The sequence below is a fragment of the Mangifera indica genome, chromosome 8, assembly GCF_011075055.1.
Source record: "Mangifera indica cultivar Alphonso chromosome 8, CATAS_Mindica_2.1, whole genome shotgun sequence".
Lineage (NCBI taxonomy): Eukaryota > Viridiplantae > Streptophyta > Magnoliopsida > Sapindales > Anacardiaceae > Mangifera > Mangifera indica.
The window spans coordinates 1,238,295-1,259,601 of NC_058144.1; the positions used below are offsets into that span (position 1 = coordinate 1,238,295).

The following is a 21,307-nucleotide window of genomic DNA, read 5'->3' on the forward strand; positions in this document are numbered from 1 at the left end:
ACGATTTTACCCTAATCACCGTTAATTTTAACTGCTCATAGGTAGATGTTTGGTATTTTCATAGTTAAATGGTAGAAACTTGAGATTGCAGCATATCTTGGGTGAAAAATAGTCCTTTGGCCTTATAAATAATACATGATATAACATGATATCATATAAATATATATATATATATATATATATATATATATAAGTTTTTTATTAGATATTGTTTTATAAATTATTTTAACATGTAATAACATAAGTTTATAATTATGTGTTCGAAAATCATATAACTAAAAATAGGTGTGAAATGAGGTCAAATGAAGCTTTAATCACTATTTATTATTCCACTCAACTCAAACTATATTAAATATACAATTATACAAATATATGAATGAATTAAGAGAGAGTTAATATCACTATAATATTAAATTTAAATCAAATTAAATTTAAATTTGAATCAATTTAGGTTTAATATGACTTCTTAAAAGAATTTAATTAACCTTCTTCAAGAATAAATTTAAGTTTATGATTCAAAAATGAGTCAAATTTAAACTTAGTTTAATTTAAAAAAAGTTACGCTCATCTCAATTTTAACTATAATATCAAATCAAGTTTGACAACCAAAACGATGGATCGAGCTTCCTTTGAATTCGAACTGGACCATACAACAGCCCTTAGACTCACCAGCCTATACAATGACATTCCAATCCAGCACTAGCGATAGGGAATCTAGAAGCTTTCTGATCTACTTTGCTAGAACACGGGAATTCAATACACCACGTGATTTTCATGGATTCATTAATTGTTGTTCTTTTCTGTTGAAACCATATCCGTCTGGTTCGCCATCGATCTGGAGAAGTATTAATTTTTTTAATTATAATTAACAACAGAAAAAATATAAATGTTCAAGAACTATGAAAAGTTATGAGATAACCAGTTTGTGTTGATGAAAGAGAATAGAAATTAAAGGTATATATAGTCCGATTTGATACAGTTTAAGAGATTTTTTAAAGCAAATTAAAAAAAATGGTTTAAAAAATTTTCAAATCAAACCAAACCAAACTATTTTATATTTCAAACTGAATTGAAAAAATATTGTTTGATCTAGTTTACATTACGGTTTGAACCATAATTCTCAAAATCTTACGATATACGATAGATATCGTATCATACGATATAATACAATACAAATAGAAAAATATATATATCATAAAATGTATTAAATTAATACGATACAATAAATGTATCATATGATATAATACGTATTTTATAATATGATACATATTTTTCATACGAATTAATACATTTTTTTAAAGAAAATAAATACATTAAGGGCATATATAAATAATTTTAAAATATTAAAGGTGTTTGTGATATTTTTCTAAATAATGATATTAAATTATAATATTTTATTAATAATTTATTATTTTAATTTTTAAAAAGTATATCATACAATATGATACACAATATAATAAATTAAGTTTTTTATATATTATATAATACACAATTCAATTATTATAATTTGAATATTTTAAAATTATATATATTAATTAAATTATAATTTTCTAAAATATAATATACACATATAAAATAAATATAAAATATATATATAATATACATATACAAAAAAATAATAAAATAAATATAAAAAAATATGCTATACACCTAAATATTTATTAAAAAATTTTATCAAACATAATCTTTTATATATATATATATATATATGATTTAATTTATTTTAAAAATTGTTTAAACTACAATTCTAATTAAAAAAATAATTTAAAAAATTTTAACTAAAATCAATTCATAATTTTTATATGATTTGATTCAACTTTATAATTTAAACCGAATTATATATACTTTTTACAGAAATCAGTCACCCTATAGTCACGATTGTTGAATGTAATCATGGCATTAACATACTGTAGCCTCTTAAGAGATAGATCTCAACTCATTTAACTATGGAAGATAGCAACTTCCCAAAACACTACTTTAGAAACAGAAATAGAATTGAAATCTTTCAAGGACTAAAACTCTTTAGTCCTTGAAAGATATTGTCAAAAACTAAACAAACTTCAACTTTCACAACAGCCAAGTGCAGAAGCCAATCATAAATCTTTGAATGTTCAAATTGTTTCATCAAGACATGATTCTGGAAGAAATCTGACCAGAACTCATTTCTTTTTCTCCCCACCTCCAGCTGATCTGAAAAGACAAGGCCAAACACAATGTCAGATAGCTCTTCCCCACCAAAACAGTGGCGAAGAAAATAGTATTCAAGCCCCAGAAAATAATATCTGCAGTCAGGTACCTCATCTTGCGTAAAACGCTGGACATCTCCTCACGCTTCTTCTTGGCGCGCTTATGGGTCCCCAACTTTCTCTTGGCCACTTTCAAAGCTCGCTTATCCTTCCCAACTTTTAAAAGTTCAGTAATCCTCTTCTCATAAGGTGCAAAACCAGCAACCTCCCTAATGACATTCCTCACAAAATGGACTCTCTTACTAGTTTTCTAGATGAAACATAAGAAATATCTTGTATACATCAATAACAAGTACAATAACATTAAAGTAATAAAAAGAAAGCAGACCTTTCTTAATCACAAAAACATATCATGAAAACCCAAAGTATGTCCAGAACATCTTGTACACTTGACAATAAACTAAAACTAAAAAAAATGCCCTGCCAATACCGCAACATGATAGTTTAAGCCATAACACAATAAAAGATATGCCATGGTGCAAAAACTTACCCCCTTTCTGTCAGATGGGCGGAGAGCCAGCTCCTTTTTGGTTACAACATGTCCTCTATTTAGACCAACAAATAGCCCAGTACTTGGCTGCTTTGGAGCCATTGCCTGGAAGTAACAATACCCACGCCACATCAGAAAAAACAGCTAGTCTTAAAAATCAAGGATAATTTTTATCTGGCACATTTGCACAATAGTGATTATTCTATTTGATAGTACAGTCCAGTAACCATTCAAAACTAGCATTACAAGGCTTGTATCATGCTTATTTATGAACCAAAACCTGTAGTCATGAATCAGACTTGCCAAGTCAATTATGTTTTTCATAGTATATATTCAGAACATTATGAAATAACTTACAAAAAATCCCAATCACTGATGATAAACTCTATTTCTTTTCATAAGAAAATAAACAAAAAGAATCTCACATACATGTGATCCATTAAGTGAGATCCAACACTCAGCATTTTGCTTCTACCATATTAGTAACTAATAATAAGTACTCTTTATACAATGGAAAACACAAAAGGTACAAAATCTTAAAATAAAATAAAATACTAATCTCGCCATAGCACTTAGTGGATCAATCATATGTGTCACAAAATTGACAAAAGAAGGTCCACATATGATTTAATTTAAGAAAATCACAATTGATCTTATATAAAGGGAATCCTAATCTTTTAGCATATTGATTGAAATAGCTTCGAAACCTGATTGCTTAGATTGTTGGAACATTATTTTGTCCCCAATATAATCAAAAGTGAGCAACTCCTTAAACACACCCCCCTCCCCGCTTCCCTGAATGAGAAAAGAGCTTCTTATATATGCAGTAATGTCAAAACTAACAGTGGAACAGGTATGAATTACAGCATTAGAACCAAAAACTATTATCTGAATTAGCAAGTGAACAACAAGGTTAAAATTACTTAAATGCGATTACTTTCTTTTTTTTCGTCAGTAAAACAAGAACAGAAGAAATATACCATACGCAAATGAGAACAGACAAAATACAAGCTCAAACTTGCATATCAAAACGACCAAAGCAGATGTGACAGTCATTGAAATTTTCAAAAAAAAGGTTCTACAACAACTTATAACTAGGTTGAAAAAATGAAGGAGCAAGAGTGCATTTTCTCACGTACCAAACAGCTCCAACGACGATCTACCCGGAAGATCTATATGCAAGATAGACGAAAAATTTTTAAGTTACCCAAATTTATAGATGAGAAATTCAGTTGCTAGGGTTTGGAGCCTCACCATTGAATGAGGCCGCCTAGGGGTTTTGGGTTGGGTGAAGAATTTAAATGACCTTAATACCCTTATAATTGGCCTAGATCCTAATTTGGTCTGGGCCTTCACCTTCATTGCCGATTTGGGCTTCAAGTCCAGCAGTCAGTTTATATGACTTGTACACAACGCGCATCACATGGCTCGCAGATTCTGGAATCTGAGGCATTCCAGGCAGTAAATTCTGGAAATCGGAAGTGAAATGGGTTTGACTTTGACCAGCAGGTATAGCTTTGCTTGAACTCTGTTTTCTTTAGACTTATAGTTCAACCGAAACCATATCAGCTTCAATTAACCCTTCTTTTCCAATCTCAAGAACCCACCTGTGTTCCACTTTTCTATTCCTTAGATTTTATTCAGAAAGTTGTCGCATTTATAAGTGACCTTTGTAACTAGATTTTTGGTTTTTTTTTTTTTTATTTCTGTAATGAAAACCCTGGAAGCAGAAACCTATGGAGTCTTCACAAATTGAAGTACTTGGTAAGCACTTTCAGTTGCAATTTTTTTTCCAATAATCACTGTTATGTTTAATCGGCTTATAATTAACTAAATGTTTCGGCTATCTTGATTGTTCTGTATTGTGCTGAATTTGGTTTTTGATGCCGAGTCCAAGCTCAAGTTCGTTGTGGCGCGAGTAGTAATCCATTCCGAATTATGTTGTATTGTTGATCTTTTTGCCGATACTATAACTTCCGGTTCATTTGGATCTTTTTAACTTGATCTCTGTGTATAGTCCTCAGAATTTTCTTCTTTTTTTTTCCCCTAAACTCAGGTCTCTTCCATTTGAGCGTCTCTTTTATACTCAGTTGAATTTTTACCCTAGTTCTAATTTATATTGGATATTTCTTCTCTCATCATTACATTGAGCCATTTCGCTGAATCTATGTCAACATACTTGATTCATAGGCATCTATGTCAATCGTCTGTGGGATTCCCATTCTTGAATGTGTATACTGTCTTGCATGTGCACGATGGGTTTGGAAGAAATGCCTCTACACTGCAGGCCATGAAAGTGAAAACTGGGGTCTAGCTGATGTTGAAGAATTCATGCCAGTTCCACGCCTTTGTCGCCTAATCTTATCAGTATATGAAGATGATATTCGAAACCCAATTTGGGAACCCCCTGGAGGTTATGGAATCAATCCTGATTGGCTTGTCCTACGGAAAGACTATGAAGAAACACAATGTCGTGTGCCTCCTTATTTGATTTACCTTGATCATGAGAATAAAGATATTATTGTGGCTGTTAGGGGACTTAACTTGGCAAAGGAAGGTGATTATGCTGTTTTGCTTGATAACAAACTTGGGCAGACAAAGTTTGATGGTGGATATGTTCACAATGGATTATTGAAAGCTGCTGAGTGGCTTTTTCATGTAGAATGCGAAGTATTGAGAGGTTTGGTTGAGAATAATCCTGACTATACATTGACATTTACTGGGCATTCACTAGGGGCAGGGGTGGTGGCATTATTGGTTTTGGTTGTAATACAGAATCTGAACAAGTTGGGTAACATTGAGAGGAAAAGGATCAGATGCTTTGCAATGGCTCCTGCAAGATGCATGTCATTGAATTTGGCTGTGAGATATGCGGATATTATCAATTCTGTTGTGCTACAGGTAGGATAATCACCTTCTATTGCAAACTTGTATGTCCTCCTTGCTATATGATGTCCACTGTGATTAAATTTTTTTAGTCCACTAATCTATAGATGCTTATGGCTTATGTTATATAAATTACTACAATGAATCAGGATGATTTCTTACCTCGGACAACTACAGCTTTGGAAGATGTTTACAAATCACTTTTCTGGTAAAAGATAGTATGTCTTTGACACCTTTCAAGTGCTTTTTTATACATGTCTCTAAGATATTTGATGTTAATAATGGCTAAAGGCTAAAGAAATTTTTAAAATGTTGTACAACATTAGTTTATATGATACAGGCACCATTGCTGTCCATGTAAGCTACTAATTTAGCTGTGTATTCTTTGTTTTGTGCAGTTTGCCATGCTTACTTTGTATAACATGTCTGAAGGATACATTCACTCTAGAGGAGAAGATGCTTAAAGATCCAAGACGACTATATGCTCCTGGCCGGCTATACCACATTGTGGAGCGAAAACCTTTGAGGTCTGATAATATATAACTTTAAAGATGATTTAAACTATAGGCACTACTGGGAGTGCTTAATGTAAATTTATTCTATTAACCTTGTTTTAGGGTGGGAAGATTTCCCCCAGTTGTGAGGACTGCAGTCCCAGTGGATGGGAGGTTTGAGAACATAGTTCTTTCCTGCAATGCAACATCTGACCATGCCATTATTTGGATAGAGAGAGAATCCCAAAGGGCGCTTGATGTAAGTACTCAATTAAAAGCATGCCTTTAAATTCTTATTCTGATGCTCAGGACAATAAATCAGCTTCTTTGAGGCTTTATTGGAGAGCTTGATTTGGTGGAACATCCATAATATATTATCTACTGAGTCTAGCTGTCTGAGAGCAAGAAAATATCTGTGGTTTACCACATGCTGCTACTGGATTTCAGACTCCCATCTCCTTAGGTTTTGTGATACTATATCTTTTTCTTTATTAAATAGTTGATGCTGGAGAAAGATTGGATTATGGACATTCCATCAAAGCAAAGAATGGAACGGCAGGAGTCCCTTGCTCGAGAACACAGTGTGGAGTACAAGGCAGCTCTTCAAAGAGCTGTTGTTTTGGATGTCCCTCTGGCTTACTCTCCTTCTCAGTACGGAACATTCCATGAAGGGGAGACTTCAGGCAGATCAAGTGAGCATGAGCCATTCTTGTCCTCTAAGAAATGGAAGGAAAGTTGGGATAGATTTGTAGGGCGTCTCTTTGATGTTGATGAGTCCGGGAATATGGTTTTCAAGAAGCCAGTCACTTAGACTCACAAAGTTGATATCGTAAATAGCCTGGAGAAACCATTTTTTGATCATATGAACTGTGAAGCACAGTTTTTGGCCTTAATGATTGTAAAGAACATGAATTTTCAGTTTCATCATCAACTGTATATTTTAAAAGGATTCTCATGTACAAATTCCAATGTGCTATCCCACTGAATTAGAAATCAACGGGCCATGATTCGGATAAGCTTGATTCATGATTTTGTACAAATCCCAACGGAACTTTTCTTGTTAGCCCATTTCTTCTTCTGCTTGCAAATCAAGGAGGTCAGTCCAAAAGTTAAATAGCTGAGTCATTTTGGATAGCTATAGCTTATGGGAAAACGACGAAGCATTTCTCCCAATACGCAGAGCATTAGAGTTCAAGTTTTGATGAAGATGAACTGAAGAAGTCTCCATTTTTAATTTGTAATACTAGTCTGTTTGTTTCGGTAGAAAAGCAGAAAAAAAGATCAATTGAGGGGACATTGAAGAGCAAACAGTTTTGGAAAGAGAACAAGAGGGAAATGGTAAGATAAAATGATGCTTGGAAAAACCGATACATTTTTTAGATAATTGCATCAGGTTCAAGAAGATGATAGGTGGTATTTTTAAATTTTCCGTGGGTACGAGAAATTCTAACAGACTTATGTCAACTGTATACGTAATTGTCAATGAAGATCACAAAGTAAATACATGGCATCCAATCATTCGTTAAATATAAAAAGTTTTGTCAAAATCATGATATTCAAATTTGATAGGGCTTACCATTGGAGAGAATGTCAGCACAATCAATACGGGCACTTCGTTTCTTTGAGTTCCTCTTGTCAGGATTAGTATTATTGGGGTCTTAATAGTGTCTGAAAAAACCGTTACCCTTTTGAGATAGTTACATCAGGTTCAAGAAGATGATAGGTGGCGCTTATAAATTTTGTGTGGGTACAAGAAATTGTGATAGACTTATGTCAATTATACATATAACTGTTAATGAAAAACACAGAGTAAATATGTGGCATTTAATTGTTCGTTGGATGTAGAAAGATACGTGAAATCATGATTTTCAAATTTGATAAGGGTTACCATAGGAGAAAACTAAGTACAATCAATATGGGCCACTTCTTTTTTTTTAAGTTCCTCTAGCCAGGATTAATACTATTGGGCTCCAAATGAAAAGGCCTAATTTCCACTCAAATAGATAATGTTTTGAATTTGTATATAAGAGTAGATGCAACTCAAACCAATTTGAGTTTGATCCGAGCAGTATTGAAATTGTTTGTCATAAACAAACTAAATTTAAACCGATTCAAATATTTAAGTTATGCTCAATTTAGATGGAGTCTAGAGTCAAGTTATATCCAAATCGAGTTTGAGTCTTTAATTTAAAAATCAAACTAAATTCGAGTTAAAAAATTCAACTCATAAATCTCAAAGTGACTCTTATAAATCCGAACAAATCTCAAATTTATCCTTGTTAATGAGCCTAACTTTTGACTCGAATTTGATTATTCGAATTCAAGCTTGACCAACCCATATTGAAAGTAGCCCTATTTTTAATTCCATCAAAGGGTTGTTTGGTTTACTAAAATAAAATATTACTTTAATAATTCATATTTTATTATTGTTTAGTTTATTAGTAATTAAAATTTTCAGTAATATTTTATTATTAATAGGGATGTGGCAAATAATATATCCTTACGTATAAATTTTTTTAAATAAAAATATCATCATTTTTAATTAATATAATAAATAATAGAATAAATATTTTAAAATAATTATATATAAGAGTATTTAAACATACTAATATCTTAATATTTTTTTATTATTTTAATTAAATATAATAATTATTTATATTTATTATACTAATAATTTATATTTAATAATTTTTAAATAATTTATCTGTAAAAAAATAAGAAGATTATTTAAACAAAACGCCTGCTAAAAGGTCATTGGGATAACTTGTCAAACTCAAGTTAATGGGCGGACAGCCTCAAGTCAACATTTGCTCCTCCTTTACCTTTCAATTGTATTGGGTCAGAAGAATTTCATCAGCCGAGGGTCCGAGGCCCAAGTCATCCTCCCCTTGTCCAGAGGAAAAGAAAGAGTTTGTCTCCACGCGCTCTAATGGGTCCCGGATCTCTGGCCGAGCACGTGGATGTTATTGAAAATTGTGTCACACCCAAACGGAAGAGTAGCCATCATGACAATGAAACGACGACCATCAATAATTTATTCAGCACTTGACATTCTCGTCTCATCCAAATAAATATTACTGAATTGCTGTACGTTATTTTAGGTTCATTTTGTTGAAGTTAGAAGCTCGTGAGCTTTGGTTGGACAGCCTAATTTAAAATGGGCTCATTTCTTCATCGGCATTTAAATAGTTTGTTTTGTCCGTATTATTTTTTATATTAATAATTTTTTTTTGATAATATTATATAAATAAATTTAAATTCAAATTAAATATTAAATATCTCATTCAAGCTTGAGTTCAAATCACAATTAAATTTGATTTGAACTAAAAAAATTAATCTTATTTTTATAAATAAATTGAATTGAAATTAATTTAAACATTCAAATTTTAAATATATTTTAAATTAATTTTTTAAATTCAAATTAATCTTTAATTTACGCTTATGGGATGTCGCTAGAATGATAAATTCAAATTAATTTTTTAAATTCAAATTTATGGCCAAAGGATTATTTCCCACCCAAAGTATGTGCATTCTCAAGTTTTTCCCCGTTAATTTTAAAAATCTCATTTACCCACTTATGGGCTGTTAAAATTAACTGAGTCTATTAGTTATATCATTCCCCTCTCTAAACCCTAAAAACTAATAATTTCACCTCAATCCAAATTTAAAAAAAACAACATTTTTTCCCCTAAGGTTTCTAATTTTTAGATTCTATTTTTCGATGTCGTTTCTTTCTCTCCAGTAATCTCCAGATGACAACTCTTCCTCTCCGACAAGGTCTTCTTCTGGCGGCTCTCTTGGGAGTGGACGTCAACGAAAACGAGTCGTCTTCGTCAACGAGCACTCTCAAGAGAGTTGCCAAAAGGAGACTGTGTCAGAAAGGAAGAGACGTTACTTGGAGGTCATCGAAGAGGAAAAACGGCGCCAAAAAATTGAATCTAAAAAATTGAAAATCCTAGGAGGGAAAATGCTACTTTTTAAAACTTGAGTTGATAGAAATTGTTAGTTTTTAGAATTTACGGGAAGAAATTAAATCAAATTTAAGTTTATTTTTTATAATACAGACAAAATAATGATTTAACCCTTGAAACTGTTAGTTTTAACTATCTGTAGGTGGGTAAATAAGATTTTCAAAGTTAACCGAGGGTATATTGAGAAAACAGCATACCTGGGTGAGAAATAGTCGTTTGGCCTAAATTTATTTATTAATGTAATAAAAAAAATCAAAAGAATATTATACGGACACCAATCATTCACAACCTAACACGTGATATGGTTCCAAGTTTTTTAAAATTCCAATTAACATAGTTCATGTGAAACAAATAACATCGACAAACGACACAGAAAGCTTTTGCATAAAGACGAACAGAATTCACCCAAAAAGCCAAAAAAAGTTAGCAGGTCAAAAGCTAAAATCTAAACTCCTACCGTCTTCTTTCTTTTTAAATTTTGTGAATCTCATTGCCTTCTTATCTGCTATCGCCATGCTTATAGCGATTCCCTGCTCCCGCAACTTAGGCATCCATACGCCACAAGGAATGTTTTTGTACTAATCCAAGGGCTCTGAGAGACGCTGGCTCATGTGAGGAAAGGTAAATTTACTAGTGAGTTCTGTAAATTTATTTACCTGACTATGAATCCACAGTCACAATTTGACTGGAGCGAATATTGAAAAATTGTGTTCAAACGAGGTGTAAAAAGACAAGGTGAATTTAACAACTGACTGACCAGTTTCATCTTTTCTTCTGTTGTGGTTACCTTCTCTGTAATTGAACACTTTCAACTCACTTCATCATCTTCAGTCTTTACCTACTGTTTCAGACTTCATGACTCAGTCATTCACCCAATCTCACTAACTTGCCTGATAAATAACTACTGTAAAAAATTTCCATGGAATCTTCTCTATTTTTATGCAGCCAAACAAAATCACATTTCACATTCGACCTTTTATTTTCACTTGAGACTTATTTACCTGTATAAAAAAGCCTTCATATATTACAAAAAAAAAGGGTAATTTAATTATAAAGTATATGAGATCATGCAAGTGCACAGATAGCAGGATATAATAGTGAAGATTGAAGTTAGATGGATAAGCATAAGTTGGGACTAACCTAGCGAATTCCACGTAAGAGAGTTTTTAAAATAGTTCATTTTCTCTTCTAATCATACAATGATGGATAATTATATTAATAATATATCTCAACTTTATAATAAATAATTTTTTAAAAGTACGAAATAAAATAAAAAATATTTTATTGATGTTTGAGAAGTGATTTTTTTCTTTTATAATTAAGAATTTTGTTTGTATTTATTATATAAATAAACTCAAAATAAAGATTTAAATATAAATTTTTATCTTAAAATTTTTAATATTTTATTAATTTTATTAATCTTAAGGTATCTAAGAAGTGATATTATCAAAAGAAGTTGTTATTTATTTGATCTGTATAATATATCTTGATATTGATGAAATAGTTCATCGTTGAAAAATTTTGTGATGGGTATTATTTTTTGCGAGGTAGGCCAGTCATAGAGGACTTTAGGGTATATAATAGGCCAAACGACTATTTCCCACCCAAGGTATGCTGTAATGACAAGTTTCCCCCCTTTAACTATGGAAATACCAAACACCCACCCATGGCCAGTTAAATTTAACAGAATCCTAACGCCTGAAAATTTTATCTCCTTTTGCCCCCCTAAAGTTTGAAAACAAAAATTTCCCCCCAGCCTAAGTTTAAGAAAATGGCAGTTTCACCCTAGGGTTTGGTTTTGAAATCTCCGGCGACCTCTCCGGCTCCGTTGCCGACGGCTTCTCCCTCCCGAAGAATCCTCTCCTTCCGGTGATCGGTTTCCTCCCATTTGGAGGCCCGATCGTCGCCGAAAAAGCGGTGGGAGACGAAGAACTTCGTCGGGGAAGACGAAGTTCTTCGTCTTCCCAGACGAAGACGGTTGTCTTCCCTGGGAAGCCGATCGTCTTCCCCGACGAAGTTCTTCGTCTCCCACCGCTTTTTTGGCGACGATCGGGCCTCCAAATGGGAGGAAACCGATCACCGAAGGAGAGGATTCTTCGGGAGGGAGAAGCCATCGGCAACGGAGCCGGAGAGGTCGCCGGAGATTTCAAAACCAAACCCTAGGGTGAAACTGCCATTTTCTTAAACTTAGGCTGGGGGGAAATTTTTGTTTTCAAACTTTAGGGGGCAAAAGGAAATTATATTTTAGTTTATTTTTTAATATTATAGAGAAAATGACAATTTTACCCTTAACCCCGTTACTTTTAACTGGCCATGGGTGGGTGTTTGGTATTTCCATAGTTAAAGGGGGGAAACTTGTCATTACAGCATACCTTGGGTGGGAAATAGTCGTTTGGCCTATATAATAATATGAAATGACGACGAGGGGAGGCGAATGGGATGACTACCAAGTTGAAGAAACTCTGGAATCCATAGACGTTTGGGCTAAAACATGTGGGTGACTGAAGTAATGAGAGAAAAACAAGTATTCATATCGAAGAAGACAAACGTCATGACTTTTACTGTTATTAAATTTAAAACCCTGGCTACTAGCTGCTACTCCTCCCCTCACTGAATAGAGATTTGATGGGCTTTTTTGAAGAAATGGTTTTTTAGAATCCAGCTGTCAGTAGTATTCACTTCCAGGGTCCACTTTCCTTTACTATTTCTTCAATATTACCTACATTTTCTTCGTTTCAGCATGATATATTTATATTAGTGATTGCATTTACTGATCAAGAAAATCAAATTATTTAATACATGGTTTAAAGTACTATATTAACATTTTATTTATATATTTGGAATTGTGAAAAAGATTGAAAGTTATATGCTAGTCACAGAAATAATTAAAGTTACACCAGAGATAGAATTGGCCTGTACTTCATAAAAAACAAGAAGAAAAGAGGGAAAAAAACTACTTCTGTAAAATTATTTTTATCCTGGATCTCTACATTAAGTAATTATCATGTCCCACAGTATTAATTGAGAGAGCAAAACCAATACAAAGTCCAACTTTCCTCTGGCTATCTTCTGGCTCAAGAGGAGCATGCTATATGTCCTTAAGGCTTTACCAAAGTTGGTGTGAGTGAGCTATGTGTGATTAGTTATAGGATCAAGATTTGTTTACACAAGTTCCCTAGATTTGGTTTTTTTTAATACATATATATATGGCATGTACTTCTGTTTCTTTTTCACTCTGTTGAAATGGTTAATGAGTTTTCTTGCTTTACCATAACCTGATTTAAGGGAGTATTTTGTGTTTGTAAAATGGCTTCTAATGCCACTCAAAACCATGATGGGGTGCAGCAAAACTTAAGAAAACAGCTTGCAGTGGCTGTTAGAAGTATCCAGTGGAGCTATGCGATTTTCTGGTCATTGTCAGCAACACAGCAAGGGTATGTTACCTTCACTAATCTTTTTTTCTTTTTCACAAAACGTTTTTCAATTCTTCCCTCAAATTCTTTTATTTTTTTGGGGTTGTCTTTCTCTCGACTTGTGTATCTGGTTTTGTATAGTTATTGGAGTGTCTTGAATTTGTGGATATCATCTATCTATCCAAAAATGTAACTTTACTTTCTGGTCTAACTCAGTTTTCTTTTAGTAAATTATGGCTTGTCTGCCCCAGAAAATAGAATGACGTAGCCTTATGGTAGAAATTGATGAATCTGGCATCTGGGTTTGTTTACTCTCTTCTTAAAATTCCCGAGAAGTTGATGTTTAATATCTGTTTGTCATTTTGGGATGCAATTTAAGAGCTCAGATTTTACTTCTCGGCAGCAATAAGTAGACCACCTGCGAGTTAGAGGTATCAAATTTCGTTCTGAAAGTAAAGTAAATGGTCGATTGGTCACCATTTGGCAGTAGAGTGATGTTACAATAAACAAACTTTATACTCACTTCCCTTTTTACATGGTGGATGATGAGGTTTTTGCTGTTTTGATGTGAAAATGGCCGCTCAAAGTTTTTCCTTCCTTTGATTACTTATTAATAAATGGCCTATAAGTAGTGTAGTTTACATACTTATTTATTGATATTCTTTGTACTGACCTAGAGAAAATATTGTCTTGTCAACGTCTTTTAGGGTGCTGGTGTGGGGTGATGGATACTACAACGGAGACATCAAGACTAGGAAGACTGTCCAAGCCATGGAAATTAAAGCTGATAAAATAGGTCTACAAAGGAGTGAGCAACTAAGAGAGCTTTACGAGTCTCTTCTGGAGGGAGAAAGTGAGCAAGCTAATAAGAGGCCTTCTGCTGCACTGTCTCCGGAGGATCTCACAGATGCGGAGTGGTATTACTTGGTTTGCATGTCTTTTGTATTCAATTCTGGCCAAGGGTACTATCTCTGTTTTATTGTTCAAATCTTAATTTTTTCTCTTACTGGCTTAAGATGTTTCCCATTATAATCATGTATTATTATCTTCTTCTAACTATAAGACAATTATACTTCAACTTTCTTTCGTAGTTTGCCAGGAAGAGCACTAGCAAATGGTGAAACCATATGGCTGTGTAATGCTCAATATGCAGACAGTAAAGTATTCTCACGCTCTTTGTTGGCCAAGGTTGATATCCCTTGTTCAAGTTCAATTTAGTTTAAATGATATAATGTGTTCTGATATATAATCATGTATTACAATCAGAGAAACAAACTGACTTTTTGTGTTCCCTTGTTAACTATCTTCTGCACCTGGTTGCTGAACATCCATTAGAGTGCATCTATTCAGGTATGAGAAACTCTCCTTGAACAAAAAATTAAATTCAAGAAAAAGGCCGACAATTTATAAAAATAAAGTGAAAACTGAATATCTATAAGATCACAACACTGTCTGCTTGCAACTTAATGGTTGAACCCAGTTTATCAAATCCCATTCATTTTATGAACACCGATGTTCACATTGTCCTTTGTTTTATTGTTGCAGACTGTCGTTTGTTTTCCTCATCTTGATGGTGTGATTGAGCTTGGTGTCACTGAATTGGTAATTTCTTTTCTGAAGTCAGATCCCCAAGATTTTTTTTTATAGACAAAGATATATGAGCTCTGTAGCTTGTCTGCCCATTAAGTATTTATACTTTCTTCTAATTTTCTTGGTTATCTGAAGGTCCCAGAGGATTTAAGTCTCATTCAACATGTCAAAGCTTCTTTATTGGAGTTCTCAAAGCCTGTTTGCTCTGAGAAATCTTCCTCCCCTCATAATGCAGATGATGATAATGACCCAATTTGCACCAAGGTCAGCCATGAGATAGTGGATACATTGGCTTTGGAGGGGCTATACTCTCCCAGAGAAGAAATCAAATTTGATGGTGAGGGAGTTGATGATTTACATGGAAATATCAATGAAGAATTCCACATGGATTCTCCTGATGAATGTTCGAAGGGCTGTGAGCACAATCACCAGACTGAAGACTCCTTCATGCTCGAAGGTATTAATGGTGGGGCCTCTCAAGTTCAGAGTTGGCATTTTATGGATGACGACTTCAGCAATGGGCTACCAGATTCCATAAACTCAAGTGACTGTATATCTGAAGCCTTCGTGAATCGAGCAAAGGCTACTTCTTCTCCAAAGCGCAAAAATGCGGGAAGAACTCAATTGAAAGAACTTCAAGAAGGCAATCATAGGAAACTAAGTTCCTTAGATCTTGCAGCAGATGATGACTCACACTACAAAAGAACTCTTTCTGCTGTTTTGGCTAGTTCAACTCGTTTGACTGAAAACCTGTGTTTTCTTAGTCATGGTAACAAATCCAGCTTTATGAATTGGAGGAAAGGAGGAATAATTGATGGTCATAGGCCACGAGTGCAGCAGAACATACTAAAAAAGATTTTATTTATGGTCCCTTTCATGTATGGCAGTTGCCCTCATAGGTCACAGAAGGAAATCCACAGAAAAAATTGCCTTAAAACAATGGAAAGTGTTGATTTTTGCACTAGACAATTTTCATCAGATAAGAGAAAAGAGAACGAAAAATTTATGGTCCTAAGGTCAATGGTCCCATCTATTTGTGAGGTGAGTCTACCATGAACTATTCAAATATAATGTTGCCATTCCTTTTTCTGATAATGCTTTTATTAAGTTTCTGTCACTGCAACAAAATACTTATGGAGGTTATGAAAAGTTATCGACCTATCTAACTTTTGAACCATGTAGCCTATCGACACTCTAATGTAGTTTAATGCCTTCACAATGATCTCAGATTTTTTACCTTTCTTGATATTTTTTCCCCCAAGTGATTGTTGGGAGGTCGAATGCTTTGCTGTCTTGTGATATTCTTATCAGTTAAGTTAATCGTGTTTATGCAGGTTGACAAAGCATCAATTCTCAATGACACTATCAACTACTTGAAAAAGCTTGAGGCCAGAGTAGAAGAGTTGGAATCCTGCATGGACTCAGTTGATTTTGAGGCAAGGCCTAAAAGAAATTACCCGGATATGGTAGAGCAGATATCTGATAACTATGACAACCAAAAAATTGATAATGGAAGGAAGCCTTGGCTAAACAAGAGGAAGGCCAGTGACATTGATGAAACTGACCCGGAAATCAATAAAATTGTTCCCAAAGATAGCCCACCGTTCGATGTGAAAGTGAGCACTAAAGAAAAGGAGGTTCTGATTGAGATGAGATGTCCATACAGAGAATTCATATTACTAGATATCATGGATGCTATAAACAATCTGCACTTGGATGCCTACTCGGTTATATCTTCAAATCTTGATGGCATTCTGACTTTGGCCCTTAAATCTAAGGTTTGTGTTAGCTGAACTCTGAACTCTCCCCTGCACAAGGAAAAAATTTTCAAGTATAGGGTGTCCATTGGATTTCAGTTTTCCTTTAAAGTTGCGTCCAAATGCCCATGTTTAACTCATTTGAATTTGGTTTCAGTTTCTAGGAGCAGCAGTTGCACCAGCAGCAATGATTAAACAAGCTCTAAGGAAGGTTGCTGGCAAGTGTTGAAGTCGGATCGGATCAAACTAGTAATCGACCTACATTGTTAGGATTTTCAATTCATTAGATTTAGCTTCTTCATATGTGTAATGTGTAGTTGTAATGTAAGAACTCGGATCCTCTTCCTGAGATGTATTCTGCATCAACTTGTCAACCTTACTGGTGAACCGGACTTGTGACTTGCGCAATTTATGGAGAACAAAATTCTTCAATTTAATCTATCTAGTATTTTGCTCATGCTGTATCCCATTTGAACAAAATGCTGTAACTGATTATGCAGTATCCATATCTTATTGCGCCATATAATATCAGTAGAATTACAAGACATTTGTGGCTTCATGAGCAACTTACATTGTCTTTTACTTAATTTGTATTGCTACTGCTTACATGATGACTTGAAAATTTAAATTGCCAATATTTTATCTTAAATGGTTCTGCCAATAGTGACAAGTTGTTTAGTGCCAACTTCATGCAATCAATTATTAAAACAGGCTCTCTAATCTTTATATATTTTAAGAATCAGGAACCAAAAATATGTTGAATGAAGGCAAGCAACATCATCTCATTATTAAAGTCAATGGAAACCCTCTGTGCTGTCGTGGAGAAACAAGGATTTCTCTTTATCAATTCTCTGTGCTGTCATTTTGAACCAGGGCAGATGTCACCTGAGTGGTTCATGTTTGGGTTTGGATTGCTGTTCAGTTCGAATGAGCTGAATTTGAGTTAAAAAAATTTCAGCTCTTCAACCTCGAGCTCGGCTTAAGATCAACACTTCGCCGACTTTTTTCTTTAGTAACTTTTTTTTTTCTTTGGTGTTACTGTTTATTGAAAGAGCAAACTGAATTCAATCTTATACTAACTATTCTAGATTCAAGTTAAATTTGAACTGATTCTTGTTGAGGCTCGATTTCACTCGAATTTACCCCTGTTCTTGACCATCTCACTTGCCTTGCATTGGCTTCTGTTTTATTGGATGTAAAAGAATCTAAATCTATTGCAATGCAAGGAAATAAGCAAACCAAAAAGAAGAGTCTTATGATAAATTTCCATACATTCAAAAGTAGATAAATACAAGAATTATATTATACATAAGTTGGAAGTTGGAAATTGAACTCCCTACTGTAAAGCCTTTGCCCAATTAACTACCAGTAGGTTAAAGCTCCCCAATCCCAACGAATCCCTTCTCTCATCTTACACTCAACACTGGAACAACAATTTTAGTCAACATGAAAGAACAAGTAGTAAGGTTAACAAAAATCTGTGATCTTCACATCACATTTGGAGCCTGATCCCAGCAAAGTCTTTGACTGTGAATCCAACCTTTTCAAACTTCCCTCTTACATTGTTTTCTCGGAATTTCACATAATCCAAACACACAAATGGCTTATAAAGTTTCATATTTCCTTCTCCTACCACTTCATCTGGTGTCAAAATCACTTTTTCATCTTCAAAACACCAAAAGAAAGCTAGAGATAAACGGTTAATTGGTTGCTTTAGAACAACTCGATGTTCTGATGATATAAATTTTTCATTGCTCCAAGCTTGCAACATATCCCCAATGTTCACCACAAGGGTTCCCTCACATGGGTTAATGTCCACCCATTTTCCCTCTTTTGATCTCACTTGAAGCCCACCAATTTCATCCTGGTAGACAATGGTTACACAGCTCATGTCTGTGTGCGTTCCTAGCCCCTCTACTTCATTCTCCAGACTTTCAGGTGGAGTGTAGTTAATAATCCTCAAATATCCATGACAGTTCTCAAATTCGGATTCATAGTATTTCTCCTCAAAACCATCCCCCAAGCACATTAGCAACACCTCTATAATTTTCTGTGATAATTCTGTCATCTTGCTGCCATATTCTTGTAATATCTCACTGTTAGGAGTTATAAAAGAAACAGGCTAGTTTAGAAATACAAAAAAGAAGCAAGGATAAACTATGAAATAGGAGGCATAAGTTTCAAAAATAATAAGAATAAAAATCATACCTGAATTCAAGACCCTGTTGGTCAAAGAGTATATTTGCGGAACTCTGAGCAGATTCAAAGAAATTTGGTCCAGCAACTCGGAGACTCTCAAAGAAAGGAGAAGCTATGAAATGAGGAGTATAAGTTTTTGTGGAAGATATAGGACCAAGTTGAAGCTTGGTGTCAGAAGGAAGGCCGAACAGTTGTTTTGAAAGCATATAAAGTCTTTTGTAAAGATCTTTGGAAATTCCATGATTGCTGATTAGGAAGAAACCCCATCTTTTGCAAGCTTCAGAAAGGGAGGACAAAGAAGATGGTGAGTGCAAAGGCTGGGAAATGTTTAAAATGGGAAGCTCCACAGAAGTCTGTGATTCAGCCATATTGAAGAGAAAAAGGTTTGATTTTTCTTGGGCAATATATTAAAAGTTCAGTTATAGCTTATAACCACACAAGGTGCATACACAGAGCACATTCACATGCACTACTTAACCATCTCACTTGCCTTGTGTGCTGTTTCATATTCTTGCAAATTGGAAATGTCAACCCTATAATCTATAACAATTGCTGCACTCAGTAGATATATTCATTACACAAATATTAAGAAAAAATGGCAACTAGTTAGTTATAAGACCTAAAAAGCTTGAGAATACCTGTACTCCACGAAAAGATGCAATTTGGCTTTATATGTGAAAAGCAAGTCAATGAAATGAAAGTTGAATAGTTTATTTTGCAGTCAAAATGGAGCAATGACAACCTGGTGCATGGTAAGAAGGTGCCCTCACCACATGAATTTCTTATATTCTGTTGTGCATTGATTTTAGAGCTTGGATTCTTATGGAGAAAGTTTTGCCCAGCCCATATTCTTGGAATCTAAGCATGTAATTAAAACTCAGGATCTCTTGATTGATATCTCATCCCATATGAAACAGACTAGAATGCTCCTCTTTATAGTACAAACTTACAGATTAATTCCAGAACAAATGAATACATACCCCTTTACCCTGTAAATACATCAGATTAGCTTCCAATTTAAAATGATAAAATTTTCAGTACCTGCACTTCCCACTGGACTAAATTCATTCATGATGAATTAGGGCTAGATTCGAGTTGTGCTCAGTTCGAGTTCGGGTACAATACCAAGATAATATTGTTTTGATATATATTAATCAAAACGATATTGCTTTGACCATTTTGAGTTAAACTTGCAAGTTTGACAAGTTGAACACCATGAAATTCAAGCTTGAGCTTACCTAGGATTAGTTTGTTTCAAGCTCAATCAAGTTGAGCTAGCTATCAAGCTCAACCCAGTCGAACTCAAATCCAGTCCTATGATGAGCCCTAGTAAAAACTAAGACATCCTCTCAAATCTTATGCCCATTTGACTTAGAAAGTCCAAAGAACACCATTCAGAAATCCACAGTCCACTCTCGACCACTGTGAAATCATAGTTGGCAAAAGTGTGTGCATTATCAAATACCTTGGATTAAAGAAACTTGATGATTTCTGAAATGCGCCAGCACCACCCACTTACCTTGTAATGAGCCAAAATGCTCATAATTCGCCATCAAAATGGCTTGACATAAGCACCACAAGCTCCTTATTTTATAGTAGTGAAAGAATTAATCAAAATCAAAACCTTTGTTTCTACTTAACCTAAACAGAGTAATTCCACTAAATAAGCAATAATTAAAGTTTCTACTCACCAGTTCTTGCCATATCAGTCAACGTCCCACATGAGTAGAACTCTGATTTTGCGTTTTGATTCCCCCATTTAAAACGCATTAAAGGTGACACGGCCTGCTTCTCAATCACCATATACGCACAACATACAGGAATTACAATAAACAATAACAATTGGGAAAAAAATGCTCAATTGAATATAAATAAGCAAGACTGCAAACACCCAAACTTGCATCTCTGATTTCCTTTGTTATATCATATATTCATGTGATGTTTTTCAAATTTATATTTACATTTTTGTGTTTCAAGTGGTATGAGACCATATATTTTTTAGCTTCAATTTTCAAATTATTTAATTTTTATGAAACAATTTATTATCAAACACATGATTTTGAATTTAGAAATTGGGTTTTTAATTATGGGTGGATTCTCACAGTCTAAATGGAATTTAATTTGAATTTGATTTGCATTTTAAAATCTAACTCATCAAAAAATAAGAAAAATTATGGGAGATAAAAAAAATATTTTGATTAAAAAAAACTAAATAAAAAATGTCGGAAGAAAATAAATCTAATAGTTCATTGAATTTAAGC

General features: G+C 33.9%; 4 protein-coding genes across 6 annotated transcripts; 2 read left to right on the forward strand and 2 right to left on the reverse strand.

Moving 5' to 3' along the window:
* Positions 1 to 1,878: 1,878 nt before the first annotated feature.
* LOC123224187 (60S ribosomal protein L36-2-like) lies at positions 1,879 to 4,012 on the reverse strand. Its single transcript, XM_044647778.1, has 4 exons — positions 3,876 to 4,012; positions 2,737 to 2,841; positions 2,297 to 2,496; positions 1,879 to 2,190 (listed from the first exon to the last, which is right to left on the reverse strand). Exons 2-4 carry the CDS (start codon positions 2,836 to 2,838, stop codon positions 2,160 to 2,162), a joined length of 333 nt encoding a protein of 110 aa, XP_044503713.1. The 5' UTR covers positions 2,839 to 2,841; positions 3,876 to 4,012; the 3' UTR covers positions 1,879 to 2,159.
* Positions 4,013 to 4,110: 98 nt separating this feature from the next.
* Positions 4,111 to 7,132, forward strand: LOC123224186. 2 transcript variants are annotated; one of them, XM_044647777.1, is made up of 6 exons: positions 4,111 to 4,245; positions 4,927 to 5,637; positions 5,772 to 5,830; positions 6,021 to 6,149; positions 6,240 to 6,375; positions 6,616 to 7,132. In XM_044647777.1, exons 2-6 carry the CDS (start codon positions 4,933 to 4,935, stop codon positions 6,925 to 6,927), a joined length of 1,341 nt encoding a protein of 446 aa, XP_044503712.1. In that variant the 5' UTR covers positions 4,111 to 4,245; positions 4,927 to 4,932; the 3' UTR covers positions 6,928 to 7,132. The 2 variants fall into 2 exon arrangements, with proteins under 2 accessions (XP_044503712.1, XP_044503711.1); XM_044647776.1 differs by lacking the exon at positions 4,111 to 4,245 and adding an exon at positions 4,285 to 4,500.
* A 5,961-nt stretch (positions 7,133 to 13,093) lies between these two features.
* LOC123224188 (transcription factor MYC1-like) lies at positions 13,094 to 17,304 on the forward strand. 2 transcript variants are annotated; one of them, XM_044647779.1, is made up of 8 exons: positions 13,094 to 13,521; positions 14,208 to 14,462; positions 14,592 to 14,688; positions 14,836 to 14,850; positions 15,046 to 15,102; positions 15,226 to 16,131; positions 16,425 to 16,868; positions 17,005 to 17,304. In XM_044647779.1, exons 1-8 carry the CDS (start codon positions 13,394 to 13,396, stop codon positions 17,074 to 17,076), a joined length of 1,974 nt encoding a protein of 657 aa, XP_044503714.1. In that variant the 5' UTR covers positions 13,094 to 13,393; the 3' UTR covers positions 17,077 to 17,304. The 2 variants fall into 2 exon arrangements, with proteins under 2 accessions (XP_044503714.1, XP_044503715.1); XM_044647780.1 differs by lacking the exon at positions 13,094 to 13,521 and adding an exon at positions 13,775 to 13,931.
* A 796-nt stretch (positions 17,305 to 18,100) lies between these two features.
* Positions 18,101 to 21,179, reverse strand: LOC123224191 (gibberellin 20-oxidase-like protein). The gene is made up of 3 exons (XM_044647784.1): positions 20,738 to 21,179; positions 19,056 to 19,323; positions 18,101 to 18,943 (listed from the first exon to the last, which is right to left on the reverse strand). Exons 1-3 carry the CDS (start codon positions 20,847 to 20,849, stop codon positions 18,340 to 18,342), a joined length of 984 nt encoding a protein of 327 aa, XP_044503719.1. The 5' UTR covers positions 20,850 to 21,179; the 3' UTR covers positions 18,101 to 18,339.
* Positions 21,180 to 21,307: the final 128 nt, after the last annotated feature.

What these genes read in the sequence shown, in the direction of transcription:
- LOC123224187 (XM_044647778.1), bottom strand. Translation starts at nt 2,838, where the DNA reads ATGGCTCCAAAGCAGCCAAGTACTGGGCTATTTGTTGGTCTAAATAGA. An exon ending in GCCCATCTGACAGAAAGGGG is followed by an intron (nt 2,497 to 2,736) that starts GTAAGTTTTTGC and finishes TGTTTCATCTAG; the next exon opens with AAAACTAGTAAGAGAGTCCA. An exon ending in AGCGTTTTACGCAAGATGAG is followed by an intron (nt 2,191 to 2,296) that starts GTACCTGACTGC and finishes TTGTCTTTTCAG; the next exon opens with ATCAGCTGGAGGTGGGGAGA.
- LOC123224186 (XM_044647777.1), top strand. Translation starts at nt 4,933, where the DNA reads ATGTCAATCGTCTGTGGGATTCCCATTCTTGAATGTGTATACTGTCTT. An exon ending in GTTTACAAATCACTTTTCTG is followed by an intron (nt 5,831 to 6,020) that starts GTAAAAGATAGT and finishes TGTTTTGTGCAG; the next exon opens with TTTGCCATGCTTACTTTGTA. An exon ending in AATCCCAAAGGGCGCTTGAT is followed by an intron (nt 6,376 to 6,615) that starts GTAAGTACTCAA and finishes TTTATTAAATAG; the next exon opens with TTGATGCTGGAGAAAGATTG.
- LOC123224188 (XM_044647779.1), top strand. Translation starts at nt 13,394, where the DNA reads ATGGCTTCTAATGCCACTCAAAACCATGATGGGGTGCAGCAAAACTTA. An exon ending in AGCTTGGTGTCACTGAATTG is followed by an intron (nt 15,103 to 15,225) that starts GTAATTTCTTTT and finishes GGTTATCTGAAG; the next exon opens with GTCCCAGAGGATTTAAGTCT. An exon ending in CTTTGGCCCTTAAATCTAAG is followed by an intron (nt 16,869 to 17,004) that starts GTTTGTGTTAGC and finishes ATTTGGTTTCAG; the next exon opens with TTTCTAGGAGCAGCAGTTGC.
- LOC123224191 (XM_044647784.1), bottom strand. Translation starts at nt 20,849, where the DNA reads ATGGTGATTGAGAAGCAGGCCGTGTCACCTTTAATGCGTTTTAAATGG. An exon ending in GACTGATATGGCAAGAACTG is followed by an intron (nt 19,324 to 20,737) that starts GTGAGTAGAAAC and finishes CCCTTTCTGAAG; the next exon opens with CTTGCAAAAGATGGGGTTTC. An exon ending in CAACAGGGTCTTGAATTCAG is followed by an intron (nt 18,944 to 19,055) that starts GTATGATTTTTA and finishes AACTCCTAACAG; the next exon opens with TGAGATATTACAAGAATATG.